Source organism: Psammomys obesus, unplaced genomic scaffold (assembly GCF_907164565.1).
Source record: "Psammomys obesus unplaced genomic scaffold, mPsaObe1.curated_primary_1811, whole genome shotgun sequence".
Taxonomy (NCBI): domain Eukaryota; kingdom Metazoa; phylum Chordata; class Mammalia; order Rodentia; family Muridae; genus Psammomys; species Psammomys obesus.
Window position 1 is genome coordinate 5208338 of NW_026585895.1, and position 23405 is coordinate 5231742.

The window sequence follows — 23405 nt, forward strand, 5'->3', positions numbered from 1 at the left end:
ATTATGTGGAGTGGGCTGGCCTCAAACTCACATAGACCCACCTGTTACTGCCTCCTGAGTCCTAGGGTTAAAGGTCTACAACATTAATGCCCACTATTTCATTATTCTGGTTACCAACAATTTTGACATGTCTAAAGAATATGGTGTTTAAATGTTTACTTTACATAGGATTTCCTTTATATAGTAAAACTAGCAATAGGAGCAATATGCTTTCAGAAATCAAGATTAATATATGACTTAAACTCTACACTGGCAGTTCCTCCACGCTCTTCATATAGGAGAGAGGGTGGGAAGCATGTTTTAATGATTCTCTTGCAATTGGCAAGGTAGACTAATGGGCTGGAAATCATAGGCAATTGATGCTATGATCTTGAATCTGGAAATCATCCCAACTCAGAATTTTCTCTTTAGTTAACACCATCTTATATTTAAGGCCTTCAGCTGATTCAGTGAGGCCTATCCACATTTTGGAGGGTAATTTACTTTGTTCCATCTTCACATGGAAAAGAATATCTTTAGAGAAAACATCCAGATGAGCATATAAAAACACTCAGCTGGGCTTCACACCCCTCCAGTGCCATACCAAATGAGCCGCTAGGCAAGTATCTGCTGCTGTTTGAAGATTTGTCTTTTTCCGTACACAGTGGCATATCCCATGCTTTGCCCTTTGGACACTCGCTTCCTTTACTCTGTTATTCTATACTAAATATAGATTACTCTACCCACCCCCATGCCCGAAATTGCACACTCTTCCTCAATAAAGATTTACATGCATTATAACTAGAAATTGCCAGAGTAACATCCCAGTTTGAGCATGTATTTACAGGGTTATATAGACATGGATTCTGACTGCTTTGACCGTCTGTCTTGGGCAGTTTGTGAGTTTAGGATATACAGCCTTCAGATTCCGAATACTAATATATGTGACTAAGAGGGGACCGCTTGCCACTCACCTGGCATTCTGTTTCACCAGCTAGTAAGAACAGGGAGAGAAGAATGAGAGGAACGTGGTGACATCACACAATTCCACCACAATGGTTCCTATTCCAACTGCCCTGCTCTGTAGTTTTAGTCGATCACTGCATTAAAAGATAAAAATGGGATAATCTTTAAGTAATGAAAATTTCAAGGCATGTAGTATAGAACCATGTTAAAATTAGTGAAGAAACCTAATTTAAAATGATCAAAAGAGCCAACAATTTTTTTTACTTTGAATTGCAGTGGTCTAACTTTAGATCAAACTCACTCAAACATAAGAAGCAAAAGAAACTTAAAAAATCACAAAGTGAGTATTAATCAGTATGATTAATCAACTGTATGTCTTTTGTCTTATGTGTACAGATTGTTTTTTAACTCCAGCACTGAAGTAGTGTTTATTTTTGCTAAGGTATTTCATAAATACATATGTACTTATTTAATATCATGAAAAATAAGTATTGGGTGTGTACAGAAGGAAGCAACACATAGATGGGGCCATTTAAAGGATCACGCTGATTGTCAGAACACAAAGGTCAACACTAAAGTGGGCCAAGGATATCCGGGTTATTGATCTGGTGCATTCTCAAGAGAATGGCCAGTGCAGACCACAGGACAAGCTAGCTGGTGTTCTGTAGACCAAGTAGACTGATCTGTGTAGCTGGGATTGTACTTATTTGGAAACCTTTTGTTTATTATCTCCAGTCCAAGTCTTTAGGAGGTTCCCAGCGGCAGACCCCAGCAGGCCCTCAGTCAGACTGTCTCCTCAGGAGCCTGCTCTGAGGCAGCTGTTGCGCCTTTTCAGCCAGAGCACCAGTCTTCACCAGTTAATACCCAGTGTCTCCTTGACTCTGTTGATGCCCTCGGCCAGCAGTTCTCTGTGTTGTTCTGGTTTTGTTGAGACTAGATTTCATTTGAAGCTGGCTCAAGTTGGCCTCAAATTTGCAATCCTCCTGCCTCAGCCTCCCACCCCCACCAAGTTCTGGGACACTTGTATCTTAATCAGAAGTTCTAAACCCATGAAAGCTTCATCCTAATGTTAAAATTAGCTCTTGACTGTCAGTGTTCCTCTCCTTTAGAGAGTTCCAGTCTCCAGAAATGAGCTTTCAACATACCACTTTGCATCCTTGCATACCATGGCTTTGGGTTCAAACAACTAGAAGCATCTGGGGGAAAAATTGCATCTGGACTCAGTGTGTATAATTTTTTGTCATTCTTCTTTAAACACCACAGTATGACACACATACATGTGTACATACATGGCGCGTGCATCTTATGAGGTGTTATGTAGAATGGAGAACTGATTTAAGGTGTAGATGATAATGCTATTCTTCGTGGTTCCTGTGCACCTAACCTGATATTTTATAAATGGGACTTGAACATGTGATGATTTTGACATCTTAGGAGTGGGACAGCACCCTTAATTCCCCATGGATACTAAGGGACAGCTCCAACCCTTTTACCTTTATTTTAAAATTTAATTTATTATTGCTTATGTAAGAGTATTGATGGGAGAGAGAGAGCAAAGAGAGAGAGCCATAGCACATGTGTGAATGCCAGTCTCTCTTTCCACATGGGTTCTGGGGCTTGAACTCAGGTCTCAGGCTTTCATGGCAAGTCCTTTGCTTGATGAGCCAACTCACTGCCCTTGTTTCCTTCTCTTATGTTTTGTTCTGTCTTTTTAATGTTGTAAGATCTGTAGTAATACTGTTAGAAAGACTATTTTAGAATAAGTTATTTCATTAATTAAGAACTTACTTCATGAAATAGCACATATAAATGACTTTTGGAACCATCAAAAAATTCAAATAACACTTACTATCTGCACTATGTAGAAAAATTAAATCTAAGAATTTTTATAGCCCCAACCTCCTTTTCCATTCCATTCTACTTGTTTCCTCACTCAGCAAACTTACTTATGAACTTTCTTTCTTTTCTGCTTTGCTTTACTCAACATTAGGATAGCGGATCAATGAGATTGACAACTGATAACAGCCACTGCTAATACTATTCATCAGTATTTGGGGAGCAGCAGGTGCTATCTTGTATCATTTGATGCCTCCAGAATGTGACCAGCTTGAAAACTTAGAGATTTCCAAATGTAAATTCAGTTTTTATAAACAGCTTATGTTAAAGAATTGAGAACAGTGTGCCATTTAAAATAGTGAAGCAAAACAAACAAACAAACAATTCATCGTGATACTTGTTTCCTTTTTAGTCTTTGCTCCCCTTTCCCAGCGCTTATCCTGTGCATGTGTTTATAGAAGACTCCTGGACACCGAGGATGAGCTCAGCGACATTCAAAACGACTCAGTCCCATTGGAAGTCCGAGACTGGTTGGCTTCAACCTTTACACGAAAAATGGGGATAATGAAAAAGAAAGCCGATGAAAAGCCAAAGTTTCGAAGCATTGTCCATGCTGTTCAGGCTGGGATTTTTGTGGAAAGGTAAGTTAAGCAGCATAGTGCACGTCCCAAGATAGGAGAATCTAAGAGGCAGCAAGCGTGTTCCATACATCAAAGCTCTACATGCCACCATTAGTCTGACAAGAGTGGACAGTTTGGCCTTGCCGATGAATAGGCCCACAACAAAGCCACCTAGCCTTGATGCTTTCTTATTTCTAGTAAGATGACAAAATGATTGAAATTATGCCCATTTGGAAACATATGCCCATGTGGATATCTGTTTATAAACATTTCCAACATGCTCATAAGCTATCAATTAATTTCATGTAAATAAATTACAATAACTCCTAAAAGAAATCTTATAATGCATAGTAGTCTTTATTTCAAAGTCAAGTAAGTCTTTTTTTTTTTTTTTTTGTCCTAAATAGAAAAGATTTCCCCCTTCTCTGTTTCCATCATGAGATAAAATCTCTTTTACTTCCACTTTGGAGGACTTAGTTTTCAGCATTTGTGTTGCTGAGAGAAGACACCCCCCTCCCCCCCCATAGAATCACCGGGTTTTACATGCTAACACATATTAATACGGCCAAGTGTCACACGGTGACTTTTTCCCTTTTATCTTTATAAGAAAAGGCTAACCTTCTTTCTATAAAGTTGAGATGTTTCAGAATTAAAACTATAGAAAGACCATTAACAATGTGACAAAACTGGAAAACATTTATCTGGAATCCCTCAGATTAAGAAATACATATTTAATTATATGTAAAGTGGGAAATTTGGTATTTTGAACTGAGCAGACTGAAGGACAGACAGTTATTTATCAGGGCACTGTTTTTGACACAGTGACTGGTTAGGTCAGGCTGGCCTTAAATTTTTATTTCTTCTGTCTCAGGAGTCTGGAGACTTAAGGCTTGTGTCACCATGCTCAGTTTTAGCACCCTTAAGTGAATTCTGGACTTTTTCTCTCTCTGTTTCTTTCTTTCTTTCTTTCTTTCTTTCTTTCTTTCTTTCTTTCTTTCTTTCTTTCTTTCTTTCTCTTTCTTTCTTTCTTTCCTTCTTTTTCTTTCTTTCTTTTTTTTTTTCATCTCTCAATATTTTGGAACACCATTTCCAACCAAAGGAACAATGGAAAGGATACTGAAATTTCAAAGTGTAAATGAGAAAGTATAACAAGAGTGCTATTGAAATGCAGTTTAAAGATGTGTTAGGAGCATAGTGATAAAACTTCAAAAGTTAATTCCATGAGTATACAACCCAAAAGAGCCTCCAGTGAGTGATGATTCAAATTACTTTGCATGCTTCCTAGCTACATCTGATTAGCTTACATAAAAGAATACTAAAGACACTCTAGTCAGTGACGACTCTTAATTGCCTGATGCAGATACTAAAGCAAGGAGGTCGGGCTGAGGAAAATGTCTACAGTCATATTCCTTTTGTATGAGGGTTACTGATTTCCCATGGCATCAAATTAAAAACATCTAAGCAGCATTTCAGAGAGTCTCGAGTGAAGCATCACGCTTGGCTTGCTAAGGGACTGTGTGTTATCTTCCTTGTTTAAAATACTGCAAACCCTGGCAAGCTGAAAAATCAATGCAAGCTGTGAATAAGATCCAACTGAATCTTACGAGACAATGTTATGAATTCAGGATTCATATATTGACCTGATACATTTCTATTTTTTTATATGCAACATCAAACAAATCTTACTTTCAATACAAATTTCAAATGCCCAGAAGATAACTATATGAAAATTTAATTATTGTAAATTAACATGCTTAAAGTGTTTAGAAATGTAATCTTTATCTAGCAAGTCAAACTCCCATTATTGATATATTTTTCTTGAATTTTCAAAAGTAATTACCTTTAAACCTGAAAATATATCTTGTTGCTTCTCCCCAAAAGTCTCTCTCACAAGACCCAGTACCTCAGCAAGTCTGGGCAATTATTTGCCCAAATGCTATCCAGAACAATGATACAATGTTGAGAATAAGAGTGGTTTTCGTTTGTTTGTTTTGTTTTGTTTTTTTGGGTTTGGGTTTTTGTTTTTTTGGGTTTTTTTGCTTCTAAGGTTTGAAATTATATTTCATAGTATTAGAGAAACCTTAAAAAATGATGCATTATAATTTTACTTGGATTCTAAGATATTCATGAGTCTTTTTCTGAGATTTATGATGCATCACCTGTTTACTAAGTGAAAGGCAGCTGCATAAAGCTGTCCTAGAGCAGTCATGCTGATTTTTTTTTATTTGCTATCATTTTATTTGCTAGAATATACAATTTACAAGTTTACATTTCTATGCTTGATGATATGATTAAGAAGATAAGTTAATAAAGTTTTTGGGTTTTTTTTTTTTTTTTTTTTTTTTTTTTTTTTTTTTTTTTTTTTTTTGGCAACTGGTCTTGCCTTTTTGCATTCTATAATAAGTGATAGTATGTTCACAGTCTGTTACCCAGGCTAGGGAATTCTGTGGTATAAGAGCAGCCACTGGCCCAGGAGGTCTGAGTTATGTGAAGTTGGAACCAGCAGGATTGTCTGGGAGGTGATGAAGGTAGTTCCAGTGATAGCGACAAGAGCTCTCTACTGTTGGGTTTATTAGACTGCATCCAGCATCCACATTCTTTGCTTTTCATGGAAAGCTTATGCCTCTCTTTTTTATAAATGAACTACTAAAGATGGCTCCAAATGCCACAGAGCTACCAAGTGGCTAATTTATAATTCAAAGTATGGGTTCTCTATGCTTCCCCATTCTCTCTTCCTTCCTGTGCCAGGAAATCTCACTGATTTAATACTATTTAATGCTTAAAATGTTCATATTAGCTTTTGTATTGATCATTTTCCTGTTCATTGCCCTTCCTTCCACCCCATTCCTCTTTTCCTCATGATGATTATAGGAAAAAATGTGTATATAAAGACTCTTTCCTTAGAATCCACAGCTAAGTGTCTTCAGTAGCAGTAATTGTTTTTTGGAACCTGTGTGTGATAAGCACATTTCCTGCTCTGCAGGATTGAAGTAATTGTCCTTATCTCCTGAGGTAATTAACAAAATCTTTTAGTTGTAAACTGTTTTGATGTCTTTCAGTAAAGAAGTTTGTTTTTATACTGATCACCCAGACCTAAAAATAGCTTATGATTATTTAAGGTAATGATGAAAACGAAACAGGAAAATATCTCTGTGGTGACATGGGGAGGTAGGATAGCCATGAATAAACATATTTTCAATACCGAGCTCCCGTGACGTGTGTCAAAGGAAAGCCTGAGAAAGCATTTGTTTTTCACTATTATTTGAAAAATCATTGATTTTTGCACAGCAAAGCATTTTCTGCATTTTAATACGTAGACCACGTATTCAAAAATGTTCCTGTGTTTCCACAGTGACTCTTATTAGAAACGCAGAATATTTTCCCTCGGCTATTTCTCCTATTGGCCACATCTCTCATATTTAATCAAATTACAATGTTCTCCTTATATTTTAGGAGGGAAAGTCACAAAACTGAATCTACAGAATACAGCTTCTTGTATGCCAATTTGATGTAAAAGTAAGAGACATTGATACTAGAACCACCTCTTTCCAGAGCCCTGGGGAATAGCCACAAAGCCGTCACAGTCCCAGACAGAAGCTAATTGTGGTTTTCTGTCTGGGGGTCTTCTTCACTAGACTCTGCCTTGCATTGAATTTTATAAATTTTGAAAGATCTGTTTCCCTGTAACAGCAGCTATTCTAAAGTGAGTGAATGAGTGAGCAGATAATCTAAACATGTGTAGAAGCATGTTCCCGCCATTCAGCCTCCAGTACACAAGTGGACCTAAGAGTATGCAGCTGTCACAGATGGGGTGGCCTGTGAAAAGTGTCACTGGACAAGGGGAGTACAGTTGGCCTATTAATTGCATGACGCTCAGAGAAAGCTGCCATTGCACAGAGGCTGAGATCACTTTCCAGAGTCGCGGAGTAGACAAATGCTATGTCGGCTGTCACCCAAAGAAACAACGGCTGCTATTGTCCCGTTGTCACGGTGGGGACACAAGGAGAAGAGATCAAGAGTTGCCTTTTCTTGATACGTGAGAACAGCTGAAAGTGTTGAGCAAATGAATGATGCATACGCAATTATTCTGTCTTTTTTAGGATGTACAGGAAGACCTATCACATGGTTGGTTTGGCGTATCCTGCGGCTGTCATAGTGACACTCAAGGTGAAATAATTTCCTTTGTAAAATCACATAAATTTCATTTTTTTACACATGGCAGGGAGAGAAATGAGAGCAGCTCACATACTGCAATATGAAAATTATTGTGAGCACTTTTTACATGCAAAGCAATCAAGGCTTATCACAGACTTTTCCTTCAAGTTTTTCCTACTTGGCTCTTGAATCCCACTTTGAGATGGCATTATTCTGAGACGAATATCTTCTTATGCTTATATTTTGCATTAAAAGGTGTTTTAGTCTGTGTTTAAATAACCAAATGCAAGGAATAAAATTATTCAAGATCTTAAGTCTGAGAAGTTATAAAACTTCTGATACAGAAACTAACCAACAAAAAACAAAAACCAAACAAACCACACTTTCCTGTCTTGAGTCTCGCTTCCACTGGGACTGCCCGTCCCAGCTGATGCCCCATGTGTGCCCCCTCCATGACGACCCACATGTGGTCCCGCCCTCACACCGCCTGGGCGATTGCAGTGCTGTGCGTTGTGTTGGAAATGACTAGAAGTGAGAGTGAGCCTGAGGAAGCTGCTGGCTCACACATCTCCATTTCACACTAGGGAGATGAACTCACAGGTGTACCTGGCTCACAGCTGTTTGTTCTGCAGGGAAGTCTTGTAGGCTGTCGTTCTTAAACCCTTTCTTCCCTCCTGTCTCTTGGTTTGGTTGTGAGGACTCAACATTGTCTCTGAAAACAGCCTTAGGGTGATTTTTCTTATATTAATCAATAGATTTTGGCTCACCTTATTTCCTGTATTTTGTTCTGCAGATTTAAATGTTATTAATTTCAAAGAGCTGTTTGTTTTTCAGGATGCATTTTAATGTATTTATGCTTCCAGAACAACAATAAAGACAAGCATGTAAATTTTGTGCCTCACCAACATGTTAATTTCTGTTTTTGAAAGACTTTTGCCATTATTATTTCTTCAACTATGTGCAAGAATTGAACTATGTTCATTTTAAAATTATTCACTTAAAAGCCAACTAAAATATTTGGGTATAGGAACACAGTCGTTTTGTAAAATGCAGTTTATTAAAACCATATGAAGCACAAGGTCAAGGGAGTAACGGTCACTGGGGAAAAAGCTTTTTAGTGACATGTTTTCTGAGAGTCCTCCGTGCCAGTCTGACAGCATGGGTGCTAGACACTGCTGTGGGTGACAGGTGAGTCACCTGTTTGTGAAGACCCCATGAGGCATGGAGAACTATCCCTTTTCCCAGCAGACACCTGAGCTGAGCCTCTAACAGGAAGCCTTGAAGGTGTGAGCCAGCTCTTCCGTGTTAGCTTTGGGATTTGATAAAATATTTATTGTTCTTTCATCTTTACCAGTGCTAAAACTCCTTCTAACATCAGATTTTTTTAGTTTTTTTATTTTATTTGTTTATTAATTATACTTTATTCACTTTGTATCCCCCCATAAACCCATTCCTCCTCCCCTCCTAATCCCACCTTCCCTTCTCCTTCATGCATGCCCCTCCCCAAGCCCACTGATAGCGGAGGTCCTCCTCTCCTTCCTTCTAATCTTAGTCTATCAGATCACATCCAGAGTGGCTGCTTTGTCATCTTCTGTGGCCTGGTAAGGCTGCTCCCTCCTCAAGGGGAGGTGATCAAAGAACAGGCCTATCAGATTATGTCAGAGGCAGTCCCTCTTCCCATTACTATGTAACCCACTTGGACACTAAACTGCCATGGGCTACATCTGTGCAGGGGTTCTAGGTTATCTTCATGCATGGTACTTGGTTGGAGTATGAGTTTCTGAAAAGACCCCTGGAACATCAGATTTTTAAATTACGAAGATATACAAGTGAGAGCATAGGCATCTCATCGGAGCCAAGTGGGAGGAATTCCTCAATTGCTTGCAATGAAACTTAATCTAAGTGACTGAAAAAGGCGGGCAAAATGGCCCAGTGGGTAAAGGAGTTTGCCACAAAAGCTTGGTGACCTGAGTTCAAATTCTGGGACCCACTTAATGATGGAAAGAGAAAACCTACTTGGCAAAGTTGTCCTCTGTATGTGTGGGGAAGCCTGCTTGAGCTCTCACACATAAATAACAAAGCACTTTAAAGTACCATTTGAAAGTATCACTATTTCACAGGACACATTTGTAAAGAAGCTTCATCTGATGTTTTATGTAATTTTAGTATTTTGCAGCATAGCAAAATATAAAGGAAATAAAAATCTCTGAATGATGTTGACACACATATAAAATTAATCACTGCTTTAACTGTCCTGTTGTAGTAAAGAAAAACAGCTGTTGGGCTATGTAACCTGTATTATTAGCCCTAAGGTTATCACAGTGGTATTATCTAACCCTCTACCACAAATAATAAGACCCAGACACCTGTTAGATTTATAATTGCCTCATGTACCTTGGGCTGGGGAGATATTCCTACCTATGCTCTCTGAATCACCTCGCCATCCATCTCCTATCCCTCATCCAATGCCATCTGCCTTAACTATCCTATCTTCCATCCATAATCTTATAAATACTTGCTTTTATTCTTCATCTGGGCCTTTTCACACCATTTTTGGAGTCCTTCCTCCCAGCCCCATGTGGTTTCTTCTCAGGCTAAGCCATCCTCCTCCTCCTTCCTCTGTTCTCTTCATTCTTCCTTCCTCAGAAGCCCAGGAACCTTAGCCATGCCTACCCCATTCAGCCCTGCCCGGTAAAGGTCATTTAATGAGCCAATCAGGTATAATGTTTTAGGCAAGTTTACATAAACAAGGATGGGTGTGCCAGTCAGGTGGTAACCGGATCTTGAGTTGTCCATGTACTATGCAACACTAAATCTGCCAGTGTGTGTGTGTGTGTGTGTGTGTGTGTGTGTGTGTTCATGTATTCACCAGGCCTTCTAAAGTAGGTGGGACCTACTTTAGAACAGAATAACGTGCTGCATTAGGTTCCTTCAGCAGAATGTTGTGATGACTACGCTGGCAAGATAGTCCTACTGACTGTGTCATTGAAAGGTGACCCATTCCCAGTGTTACCTTTTCCCCTAGAGACCTGCCTAGGACCCCCCAAAGAAATGCATGCAGTGGCGAAATCACTAATGCGGCCTTCCACTGCTGCTCATGCTCCCTGCATCTGGGAGGAATCTACAAGTGAGTCATCCTGGGTTGTGAGAAAGGCTAAGGCTCTGCTTCCCTCTGGAACTTTCACACCCCAAAGGAAGACAGTATCGGTGCTTCAAGCTAAGTGATGCTCTCCACGCTGCAAGCAAAGAACAGATGGGTGAATGGGTGGAAATGAAAGATCAGTACTAATGCCTGTCCATCCCTCAACTGACTCCACCTGCGGCCCTGCCTTAAAATGGAGCCAGGCTAGGAGATGATTTATGGTGGTGGTAAGTCGGAGAGAGCAAAGATGAAGGCAGCACTAGGCTGTCCCCAAGCATACTGCATCAGCTTCCTAACCCTGGGACTTAAGAAAAGAAACCTTGGCAGTGTATTATGCCTGAGAGCCTCGGTCCCAATCGATCCCAAAGCTCGTCACTCCACTAGCGTGTAGTTTATAACACATTCAGCTACGGTGTTTCTGGTGGTCCGTTCAATGCTTAACCTGTTGAGTGAGTTTCCATGAAAGGCCTAGTTCTATGCTGATCTATCTAAAACGCTGACTCTCTTTTTCTACAGGATGTTGATAAATGGTCCTTCGACATCTTTGCCTTAAATGAAGCAAGTGGGGAGCATAGTCTGAAGTTTATGATTTATGAACTGTTTACCAAATATGATCTTATCAACCGCTTCAAGGTCAGAAACGTCAACAGTGAGAAGCTAAGAGAGTGACAGCACATAACACTGACTCATTGATCGATGCCTTTGGGTTGATTTAGCAGGTCACAGGGTAGGAGTGTGAAATCATCCTATGATGAAGCTGTATCTCACTAACATGCTGTGCATCATGAGACCGGGAAAGTTTATCCTGGCAAGATACGGGCACCCCTGATTCTTCACAGAATACTATTGGACGGAAAATGTGTCCTGAGGAAGTGCGGTAGAATTCTAGCACTCATACACTACACCATGAGCCCGTTCTTTTCTTTATTTAGCAGCATGGTCTTTCTATGTGGCCCAATGTGCCCTTGAATTTGCCATGTTGCACAGGCTGGTCTCAAAGACTCAATCTTCTCGACTCAGCCGCAGGGGCTATGGGATCTCAGCACTACATCGCCACATCTAACTTACTGGAAGCTCTTCTTAGACTCGGAAGAGGGCTATTCCAATTGGCTTCACTTAGAAGCATCTGAGCAACAGATCTGGTTCAGATTTCTGGGGTCTGAGGCACTAGCGTTTATTTTCTGGGGGATCATGGCATTTTAAGGGCTGGGAAGTATTGGGATGGCATCAGTTTTCTCCCACAGATAGGAAAACTAGGCATTGCTGTCACATTGGAGCATTTTATCCCTTTAAGAACTAGCCCTTTCTTCTTGGCTGTGAAAGATATAAAATTTCAGAACTATATGGTCTGAGCTTTTTCATTTGTGTGACAGTCCTCCAAACTGAAGGATAACGTGTTAATCATGTGGATTTTTAAGACTAATCACATTGAACTTGAAATCACTGCCCATGTTTGACTCATTAATTTGTTCCATGTCTAAATACTGTGCTCATGTTTATGTAGTGTAACAATCTAGGCCAAAATATAATAATCATAAATATTACTTTCCACAGATTCCTGTCTCTTGCCTAATTGCCTTTGCAGAAGCTTTAGAAGTTGGTTACAGCAAGCACAAAAATCCTTATCATAATTTGGTTCATGCAGCTGACGTCGCTCAAACTGTGCATTACATAATGCTTCATACAGGTATCATGGTAAGAAAGCCTTTGTAAGTGATGTGTGTTGGCATGAGAACAGCAAACACTGTTCTCCTGAGTTTGTCTTGTCTCCGAGGCCATGGACAAATGTGTGTACAGTATTGTATGTACTTCTAACATCTCCGTAATAATCACTGGGATTTTACAAAGTAGTTATACATTTTTCTAGAAAATATTTTAATTCTGTGGAAGAAAACATAAAGGCTAATTAAAATATATTTAATAAGTTAGTTTTCCAAAATTTAAACTGTTGAATATTCTTTTTTTTTTGCTTGTATTTTTCTCTTTTATTGAAAATGAATTTTTTTCTCACATAACAAATCCTGATTATTGCTTCTTCTACCTTTACTCCTCCTGTTCCATCCACATTATTATCTCCCAAATGGATCCATCCCTTTCTGTCTCATTAGAAAACAAACAGGCTTCTAATATATAAATTTTAATAATTTTAAATAATATTAATAAAATTAAATAACAAAATATAATAAGATAAAACAAAAAAACTACCACATTGGAATAGGAAAATACAAACCTATAGAGAGAAAAGAGCCCAAGAAAAGGCACAAGAAACAAATGATAGGCAGGAAGACCCTTCATTTGCATAGTCAGGAATAACATTAACCTGGAAGCTGAACTATATAGAGATCCTGTAGGGTGAAAGAGAGAGAGAGGGAGAGAGAGGGAGAGAGAGAGAATTAAAAAAAAATACTATGATGCCCTGATATGAAGATCTGAGCCAAGAAACCTCCAAATGTGGCGGCCGAGCACATTGTCTGTCTACAGTCTACTGCTGGGCGTGAAGCCTACTGTGCTTAAGAGCAGTTTGCTTCTGCATTCTGTTCTAGGTTAATTTTTTTATTCTTACAGGAATCAACCGAAAACTAAAATAAGTAAAATAACTGACCTAGAGAAAAAGACTTCAGAATATGTTAAGGATAAATACATTTCCTTACTCACTTTCTAGTTCCCCTTACTTCAGGGCTTTTCCTAATAACAGACTCATCCTTTCAAGGGGCTGGGAAATTATTTATGGAAACTTTTCTATACCTTTTTTTTTTCTGTCTTTTGCACCGGAATTAAAGACTGAATGGACAGGAGATTCAACATACAAATATTAACATAACAGTAATGGAAGATTGTGGGAGGGCTAGGAATTTCTCCAGTGTCTTCCAGCTCAGAACAACAATGGGAAGAAGGAAAGAAACACCTAGTAAGGTAGGCAATGATGAGTGCCTACAAGTCCTGCGCCCTCTCAGTTTCTTACCTGCTAACCTTGGCTGAAATAATGGCATTCATGTCTGCAAGCAGCATGTGTTTGAGCTAAATGCTCGGGTTGCAATTCTCAGATTTGAAAGCTAGCATTTCAATGACGTGGTTTTTTCAGAACCTTCCCATCCCACCGTGCACAGGGGACGCCTCTCCTTCCTTCAGCCTCCTCACTCTGCATGAGGGTTAGGGAGAGGGTCCCAAGAAAATCCTCTGAGGCCTTAGCATAGAGTCCTAAATAGCTTGGCAACGTGTAGCAGGTACATGATATTCTAAGATTAACAAATGTAGAAAATTATCACCGTAGCTGCATTTTCTCCTCCCGCTATTAATTATGTGGATTCACTACATATAATATCCATCTAACAGGCCCTTCCTACAGTGCCTCACACATGGACCAAATCAATTTCCAGTCTTTATTTTTTCCTTTGTCTCCTAAACTTTGCAGTTCATTCAATGCCGTAGGCTCAGACCCCTTTCCTGCCCTGTGTTCCACTTATCTGTTGCTGCAAGAAAATCATAGCAGCTTAAAGCAATAATCCATTGCTCTCTCCCAGCGACCTCTGAACTCTGAGGCCCAGCCAGGAGGCTTACACTTGAGGACCTGAAGTCTCTCATGCGATTGCAGCCAGCTAGCAACAGTGGCTAGAGACCTCTGAGAACATCTGTGTGCTCCAAGATGGCTCACTCCTGTGACCGGCTGTTGATATGGCTACAAGCTCAGATGGAGACTTAAGGGCTGTTTAAATGTCTCACTACACTGCAGAAATACCCAAACCATGACAAAGCAATCATTTCAAAAACTCTTCTAAAGGAAGTATTTTTTAGCATTTTTTGTTTTGCTTTCGGGTGTGCATGAATGGGTGACCCCGTGTAGCACCCAGGTTTCCCCAAAGCCTTTTGTCTTAAGGAAGTGTCCTTTCACGGTTCTTTCTAGAATGTTCTACTTTCACGTGCTTCACTGTGTATGGTGCAGCAGACTGGAAACAGGGTCTTCCTGGCCACTCTGCTGTTCTGTGGCCTTAGCGTTCTCCATTTGCCTTTTGACTTGCAATGCCTCTGTCCTTCTCCAATGGTGAGGTGATTTTTTTTTCCTTTCAAATTTTGAGATTCCCTCTTTCTCAAATGTAGAGATTTTTGAAAGTAAACTGGAAAGAGAAGATTTATTTAAATCACACTCCACAGTATAAGGTGAATTGATTGGTTTTTTGAAGAAGCAATGCCTTTTGTTTTGTTCTAATTTAATAGCTGCTCAATTGTAAAGAAAATTGGGAAAAAAATGTGATGTCGCGCCCAGAATTTCATCATCTTACAATTTATTTCAGTGCAAACACATCTTGTTGTTTTCTTTACTGCTAGGACAAAAGGAAGCCTTTATTCTAAGGATCCCAAGTGCAAAGGTTACACCGAAAAGAGACTGTGACAAGAAAGGTGTCACATGAGTGGAAAAGCAGAGAATTTCACATCCACCATGTGACTTTACCCCCAGAGTTACAAGGAAGGTTGTTGAGGGCATCAAAAGTTTTATCTTGTTTTCTTGAGCCCCCATCCCTGCTTCCTGGGATAACACCAAGAAATGAAGCCATTGGTCAGACTCACTCCTGAGAAAACCACAAATGTGAATGTAAATTCCTTTTTTTTAAACAAAATTGGTATGACACCTGGCTTCCTGGTTTAATCATTCTTCAGAAAACTAGCCATGGGTTCACCTGTTAGTATGACCATTATGAAACTAGTCGAATGCTAAACCTAAGTTAGTCTTGACTAAGACCCAGAAAATGTGTTTAATTAAAACAAAAGAGAGGATGATTTTCAGAATGAAATACAATTTTTTTTCAGGTGAACTGAATTCATAAATGTGTTAAGTATTTTGTCAAAATGAGACCACACTGCCAATTTGACAGTTTGGGAAAAGTAGTTTTAACAAGCTTGATTCCATGGTAGTAGGTGAATGCTAATTTTCATACAAACGAACATTTAGGGTTTTTTGTAACAAAAATGAATTATAGAAATGCCAGCTAAACCTGTTCCAGGTTTTTCTCACCCTTCAGGTTTGGTATGGAAAAGACTGGGTCACTCCTTTTAACATTGAGTTGATTTCCTGCTATTTTCAGACGTCCTTATCAGAGACATTTATAGAGCACTCACTCCAGTTCCAGGCCAGCCAATGCTGTCAGGTGACTAATGCATCTGTCACCTGCAAGGTGTTCTGAGGAACATTGCCTGAAAGGGCTTGTGACAGAGCTTCCTGCTTGTTAATGTCCCCAACAGTCAGTGAGTGGCGTAGAGAGGCAGGGACTTGATACTGGCAAGCTCCTTGCCTCTCCTTTTGTCACTTGATTAACTTGTAACCTGTGCCACAGTGACAGGGGCGAGCAGCAAATCCATTTGCTAAAGAGCCATTGCTCTGTGGTGTGATGACAAGCTAGCTCCAAATGTCTCCTTCAATACAAGGTCACTCACTCCAGGCCCTTGCCCAGTGCCCTTGTGCTTGATGGCTGGTGGCCTTCACTCTCCCTAGTGATCGCAGTAGAAGGAGGAGAGGTGATCTGCAATCTTTTTTTTGGAATTTGCAACCCACTGACTGGCCATATACCACCTTCCACACTTCAGGATCACTCCATTTTTCTCTAATCAGTATACAAAAAAATGTGGCAGAAAGTCCATGTTCTGTGGCGCTGGCTTCCCCAGCAATTCTGTTTGGAAGAGCCTGGGTTTAGGAGTGTTACACTGCCTTTGAAAACATTCCCTCCCACTTCTAATATGCTAGCTCTCTAGTTTGGCCTCCTTGTCCCTAAAACAGAGGCAATAATACCGACCGACTCACAAACTGGTAATGAAGAGCCATTAAGTCTCTAAGTATAAAGCACCTTATAAAATACCCGCAAGAAAACAACTGTTAATCCAAGCCCTATCATTAGCATTCACAATGTAATACCTTTCTGTGTTAAATTATAGCAAACTACTTGAACTTATTAAAAAGGTGAAGGAAAAACTGTCCGACTCCAACATTTAAACTGAAATAGTCATTATGTCTGTTTTAAATGCTCCTGAGAATCAAGTCAATAACATTTTCTGATTTGAAACTTTCCCTAGCCCAAACACACGTGTGCACATACATACCCAGCAACTCAAATGTGATTTTAGTCTTAGAGTTCTGTTAGCTTTTACCCATTCATATGTCTAGGTAGGTCAGTTAGGTATTAGAGCTCTATTAGCTTTTACCCATTCACACGTCTAGGTAAGTCAGTTAGGTATTCTGCTTTTGAAAGATTAGAACATGGACAACTGTCTTGAGCCATGAAAGTCACTGCAATCCACAGAAGGAAAAGAAACTGCAATTTTTTTTTTCACTTTTTCTTTCCTTTTTCTGGTTGAATCCAAATCTTTCTCTGTGATGTCTGGCATGTTGGTCCATTTCCATGGGACTCAGCTTCACTATCTGCCAACATAAAAATAAAAATATTTATCTACTGAGTGGAAAACGAATAATGGATCATCTCAAGGGCCCATTTAACAACCGTTCTCCATCCTTCCTGTCATGATGTTTAAGATGCTGGGAGCAGTCACTCTTGCCTCTGATATAATCTGAGGACTGCCAACTTGAGAATCCTTCCTGAGTTCACCCCTAGGCCACATAATGTCTACTTTGCTCATGGTTCAGCATTTTAACCTTGGATTTCTGCCCACCAGGAACCAGCAGAGCCCGTGTTGGACTCAGTTCTATTCTAGATGGCAAGCGTAGCCTGACCTGTCTTATATGTCCTGGCTTGTCCCAAAGTAGCCCTGTTATATTTGAGAGTGAAATTAAATGAGGCTAAAAAGAGGATGAAGGGTATGAACCCAATTGGTGGACTACTGTGATTAAAATTCATGAATTCGAATTTTGTACAGAAGGCAGGCGGGAGCCGCTGAGTGCCCCTGAGTCAGGAATGGTGGAGCTGACGGCTGCTGTCCCTCTGAGCTCACAGAACTGACGTCAGAATGTGGCACATAGCAGGAGATATTGTTTGTGGAGTTGAAGCTCATCAGGTTTTCATGAAAGAAGAGAGAAGCTGTGGGGAGCAGGGGAGTGAGCTGAGGTGTGATCAGTTAGCCCAGTGTGAAAGTCTCTCTTCAGCCCCAGGGAAGTGAGTTACAGTTCCCCTTAAGGGGAATTAATGTGTATTCCTCTGGGCACTTTCAAAGTTTAGGGGAAATGTATGTGCTTCTCCTTGCAAAGCAGTGTCCAATAGCTAAATACGGAGCAAACGGCATTTTACTACAGTCGGTATGCTGTGAAGCATTAACTCTAGAAGCTGACAATCAGCATGTCTTAATTGACTTCAGGCTATGAAAGCCCTGCACGCAGGAGGTGACTTTGAGAACCAAAGGGACTTAGTATAGCTAGTTACTTGGTACAGGTAGACACTCTGTGAGTCACTGAAAGGAAAAAACTGACCTCACTAATAGCCTGCGTAACAGACTGAGCTGGGACTGAGCTTCCAGTCACCATGAAGTGAGGAGAAATGAAATTAAAGCAGTTGGAACCCCAGAGATCCATTGTTTCATTAAAAAAAAAACATATTTCTGAGGGAACAAAAATTACCTGTCATCTTCAAACATCTCTTATTGATTACATTTATAAATTTAACTGGCTGAGAAAAAGCAACACTCAATAACTACTATGATAATATCAATTATAAGGCTCAAAATAAATTTAGAAATGAAATTTAATCATAGATCAGCTCATACGTATTTAAAATTATTATTTTCCTAGTTGTCAAAATTGATTTGAAATGTATCTTCTAAGTTCATCTTTGCCTTCCACAAAGAGAAGTTTCTCCATGAACCCTCCTTAATTATCACTGTTGTGGCCTTTTTGATTATGTTTATGTGGCAAAATAATTTGGTAATATAAAAATTCTCACATTCAATTGAAAAATATCTTTTCTGTATTAGCAAAAGTAGAATTTCGAGATGATGCTAACCTTTTCATGGCTGATTCATTTATTGCTGGTGGTGAGTGTGCTTATAGCTAAGGAAATAACTAAACTTGTAGATTTAAAAAAAAAAAAAACCTCTTTGGGACAAGCTAGGACATTTAAGAAAGGTCAGACTATGCTTGCCAGCTCCACAAACAATATCTCCTGCTATGTGCCACATTCTGACGTCAGTTCTGTGAGAGGAACACGGTTCAGTGAGCTCAGAGGGACAGCAGCCGTCAGCTCCACCATTCCTGACTCAGGGGCACTCAGCGGCTCCCGCCTGCCTTCTGTACAAAATTCGAATTCATGAATTTTAATCACAGTAGTCCACCAATTGGGTTCATACCCTTCATCCTCTTTTTAGCCTCATTTAATTTCACTCTCAAATGTAACAGGGCTGCTGGCAACTCTGCTACAGAACAGCCATTCCCTGTTGGCTCTTTCTATGCAAAGGATGCAAAGGTCCATTGCTTCCAGCCATCTCTTTTCCAAAATCCATTGCTGTCACCAAGCCTTTCTACCGGCGATTAAATGGTACCTGTACCCTGTGTCCTCTTGTGAACTACAAAGGTCATCTGGTATCTTAACTTGTGTGTGTGTGTGTGTGTGTGCATGAATACATATGTATATATGCATGCAAATGTGCGTATGTACATGTTTATGGGTGTGTATGCATGTGTATTACATATGTATTTATGTATGTAAATGGCTCTGTGTGTATATACATATGTGTACATGTGTGCTTTCGTGTTTATGCGTGTGTGTGTGTGTGTGTTTGTATGTGTATGTGTGTGTTAGATCTTTATGAGTTTCAAATGAAAGAAAAATGCCCAAGAGAAAATTCCGTCTCACTTGAGAACCTTTTTTTCCTAACACAAGTCCTATCTTCTGGCAGGACTGTCCAAAAGAATATTTGTAGATGATGGGAAAGCTTTGTGTCTCGGCGGTTCTCTATGGCAACACTTGTCCCATGTGCTCACTCGGCATGTGAAACACGCCAAGGCAATGGGACACGTAGATTTAATTTTATTATGTTGTGTTTACTTTAATTGCCACACGTGTTATTGTGTTATAGAAAACATGACATATGGACAGTGCATTGAGAAATGGAATCACACAGCTGGTAAAAGAAATTGATGGGCCTGGATTTCACATGAAAACAGTATTCTTTCCTTTGTCATTATCAAGTTCCACTGAATTATATGTGCTATAAATACAAAATTAGGTAAATTCTCAGAAAATTTCCCACATCGCTAAATCTAAAAACAAATTTCAGTTTCTCTTTTGAAAAGAATAAGTACTTTCAATTTTAAGTAGAAATGTGTTTTCATGGGCTCTGCTGTATGGTCTTTTACAATTATCTAAAGACATGTTTTAATGAAGGTGAACACCATACTAAAAGACCACTATGTTATAATTTACACCATAAGATCCCAAAGCTGTAAAGTTGTAATTTCAAAGTCGAGTTCCAGTCAACTTTTCAAACAACAGAAAATGATTCCTTTTTGAAGCAGCAAGAACAATCATATTCTGAGTTTTAAAATTTGAACTTACAAAAGTAACACAATCATTGGTTCCATAAAGCACCCATTTATCACAATTAATGGAGGGAACAGGGGGAAAACATGTGAAAGAAACAACACTATTTTTCATGTGCTTTCCGGACACACTAAAGGCCTTCCTATAGAGAGAAACGATCACCGTGGTGCTCAGTGTGATGAGCTGTTCCCTTCCTTTTCCAGCACTGGCTCACTGAACTGGAAATTTTAGCGATGGTCTTGGCAGCTTCCATTCATGATTATGAGCACACAGGAACAACCAACAACTTCCACATCCAGACGAGGTAAGAGCAGTGAAGTCTTGACGTCAAGAGGAGAGGGCAGGCCGAAGGGATGGCTCAGTGGTTAAGAGCACTGTCTGCTCTTCCAAATGGACCCGGGTTCAATTCCCAGCACCCACATGGCAGCTCACCACAGTCTGTAATGTCAGTTCCAAGGGATCTGACAACTTCAAACTAATGCACATCAAATTAAATAAATTACTTAAAAAAAAAAAAAAGAAAAGAAGAGGAGAGGGCATAGATGGTGTTCAAATACATGATCAAATGGAATAAAATAAGTGTCTTTATGGAGCCCATTTACATGAACAATGAATATACAGCAATTGAGATGATTTTTACATATTTTATTTCACATATTTTACATATTTTTTTGTGATTTTTTTCCTTTTTTTTAAGATTTATTTATTTATGTGCTTTATCCATATGGGTGTTTTGTCTATGTACATTTGCACACCGGAAGAGGGCACTGGGTCCCATGGGACTACAGAGATAGATAGTTGTGAGCCACCATCTATGCACTGGAAATTACACTCAGGACCTCTGGAAGAGCAGCCGGTGCTCTGAACCATTTTATTTATTCTTAAGAGAGGTTGTTTAGAACATGTAGATTTAATTAAGAAGAGTTTAACAGATTTTTAGCAATGCTTCTTAAGCTTTAACAACTTAAATCTACTGTTGTTTTTCATAAAACACACATTCTGCCTGACATGTTAACAACTAATAATATTAAAACTAGTAATATTATAACTAATAAACTAATAATATAATAATTAATAAATAAACTAATAATAAACTAATAATAAAACAGTTACAACATATTGACAATTAATAATAGATGTCTGTAGGATAAATCCCCTCTGCTAAGGCTTGGCTAGGGAGTCACGTAAGTCAGGCCTTTGTCCACTGAGGCACTTCATACGTCATTGTATGTTGGAAGGTATACCATTTGATTTCATTTGGGGGAGGGGAAGAAAGGGTTTATTTAGCTTACACTTCCGCATCATAGTCCATGCTTGACAGAAGGACAGGAACTCCAGCAGGGCAGGAACCTGGAACCAGGAGCTGATGTAGAAGCCATGAAAGGGTGCTGCCTGTTGGCTTGATCTCCATGGCTAGCTCAGCCTGCTTTCTTATCAAACTCAGGATCACTTGTCCAGTGGTTGGGCTCATTAACAATGGGCTGGGCCCTTCACCATCAATCACTAAGTAAGAAAACACCCGATTAGGTGTGCCTACAGCCTAATTGTATTGAGGCTTCCCCCACTCCCTTCTGATGCCTCCAGCTTGTGTCAAGGTAATGTAAAACTAACCACACAAGTTTAACACACAAATGTTTCACTGTTAAGTCACACTTTTTTCTTTCTTTCTTTTTTAAATTATTTATTTATTCATTCTGCATCCTGATTTCAGGCAACCTTCCTCTCCTCCCAGTCCCTCCCCCATGTGCCCCTCCTCCATTCTCTTCTCTCCTCCTCAGAGAAGGGGGAGGTCCCCTATGGGCACCAACCCAGCCTGGCACATCAAGTCCCTGCAGAACTAAGAGCGACCTCTCCCACTGAGGCCAGATAAGGCATCCAAGCTAGGGGATCAGAAAAGGCCCCTGCTCCAGCTGTTTCTTAAGAAAGTGAGAGATTGAAGAAATCTCATTCCAAGGCAGCAAGGAGTAGTAAATATAACTAAGAAGAAGATGCTTTAATGACGGCAATAATGACAGTTACTCAAACCAAAGCGCTGGAGTGGATGTGTATTTTAATAGCCCCTGGGGTTTCCAGAACACAATACCACTGAATAGATGCTTTAAACACCATTCAATTCCTTTCTTACAGGACTGGAGCTGGGAGTCTAAGGTGTCAGTGACTTGCTTCCTTCTAGGTCCCTCCCCCGGTTGGCAAACAGCAACCTCCTTGTGTTTTCAGCTGGTCTTCTCTCTGCATACCCTCCCTGGAGCTATTCCCTCTTCATGTGAGAGCAACCTTCATATGGGGTTTAGGTCTCCCGTTTACATACTCCATTCAGTCTCAATTGCATCCTGGAATTAATTAATAGATCTGTATCCAAATAGTGTCACACTGAGGCTTGCAGTGTGTGTGTGTGTGTGTGTGTGTGTGTGTGTGTGTGTGTGTGTGGTGGGGCTTAGAACTCTGTCTGTAAAAGGAAGATGCCCCAAATTCTTCTTAGTTAAAGGGAGAGAGCAGTGCTGGAGAGGCAGAATTTAACCCACTGCAGCACAGGACGCAGCTCACTTTCTGTGTGTGCCATCCTGATATTTCTGTGTTTCATTGGCCAAGACTGCTGAGCAGGGAAACATCACCCGCATCTCTCTCTAGGCTGCTCTGTTAAGAGAATGCTAAATGCTAGGTTTTAGAATGCTTTATTGGCATGTGCTCATTACATGTAATAATGAGTTTCATTATAATATCTTCATTCATGCATATAATGTTTTTTATCTAAATTTGTCCTTTCCCTGTGTCTCTCCCACCAATCCCAATGTCTTTGTCTGTCCTACTTTATGTCCTTCTGTGTGTCTGTGACCCAATGAATTTCATTACAGTTCTTACAGACACGGTTAAAGGGTTGTTTACAGGACCATGGGCACTGTACCAATGGGTACAGCTCTGCATAAACTGTCTCTCCCTAGTCAATCAAACGCTAACTGTGTAGAGAGCCGTAGGCAGAAGTGGAACCCAGTGAACGCCTCCCTCTTTCATGACATGGCATTAGGGTGTTATCAAGGGCAATCTTGTATAAATCCTGTGCAGGCTAACATAGCCAGTATAGGTTCAAAGCCCAATGGCCATATCACACCGAGTAGACAGCATCTGTCACGCACCATTTCTTTTTCCGCAGCTCTTACATTCCCTCTATTCCTTCTCCTGGAATGTTCTTCCAAGGCAATTCCAACTTAATGCCTCTAAGTCTGGGACCAGAGTGTGTGG

At 39.9% G+C, this 23405-nt stretch overlaps 1 protein-coding gene across 2 annotated transcripts in view; it reads left to right on the forward strand.

Annotated features, from left to right (window-relative positions):
- Pde1a (phosphodiesterase 1A) overlaps positions 1-23405 on the forward strand; it is a 261678-nt gene that overhangs the window by 196435 nt on the left and 41838 nt on the right. For both annotated transcript variants that reach the window (XM_055600525.1, XM_055600526.1), the window contains 5 exons: positions 3240-3422; positions 7502-7568; positions 11215-11331; positions 12253-12393; positions 20372-20472. In XM_055600525.1, the coding sequence (XP_055456500.1) occupies positions 3240-3422; positions 7502-7568; positions 11215-11331; positions 12253-12393; positions 20372-20472 (609 nt within the window). The remainder of the gene's footprint in view (positions 1-3239; positions 3423-7501; positions 7569-11214; positions 11332-12252; positions 12394-20371; positions 20473-23405) is intronic.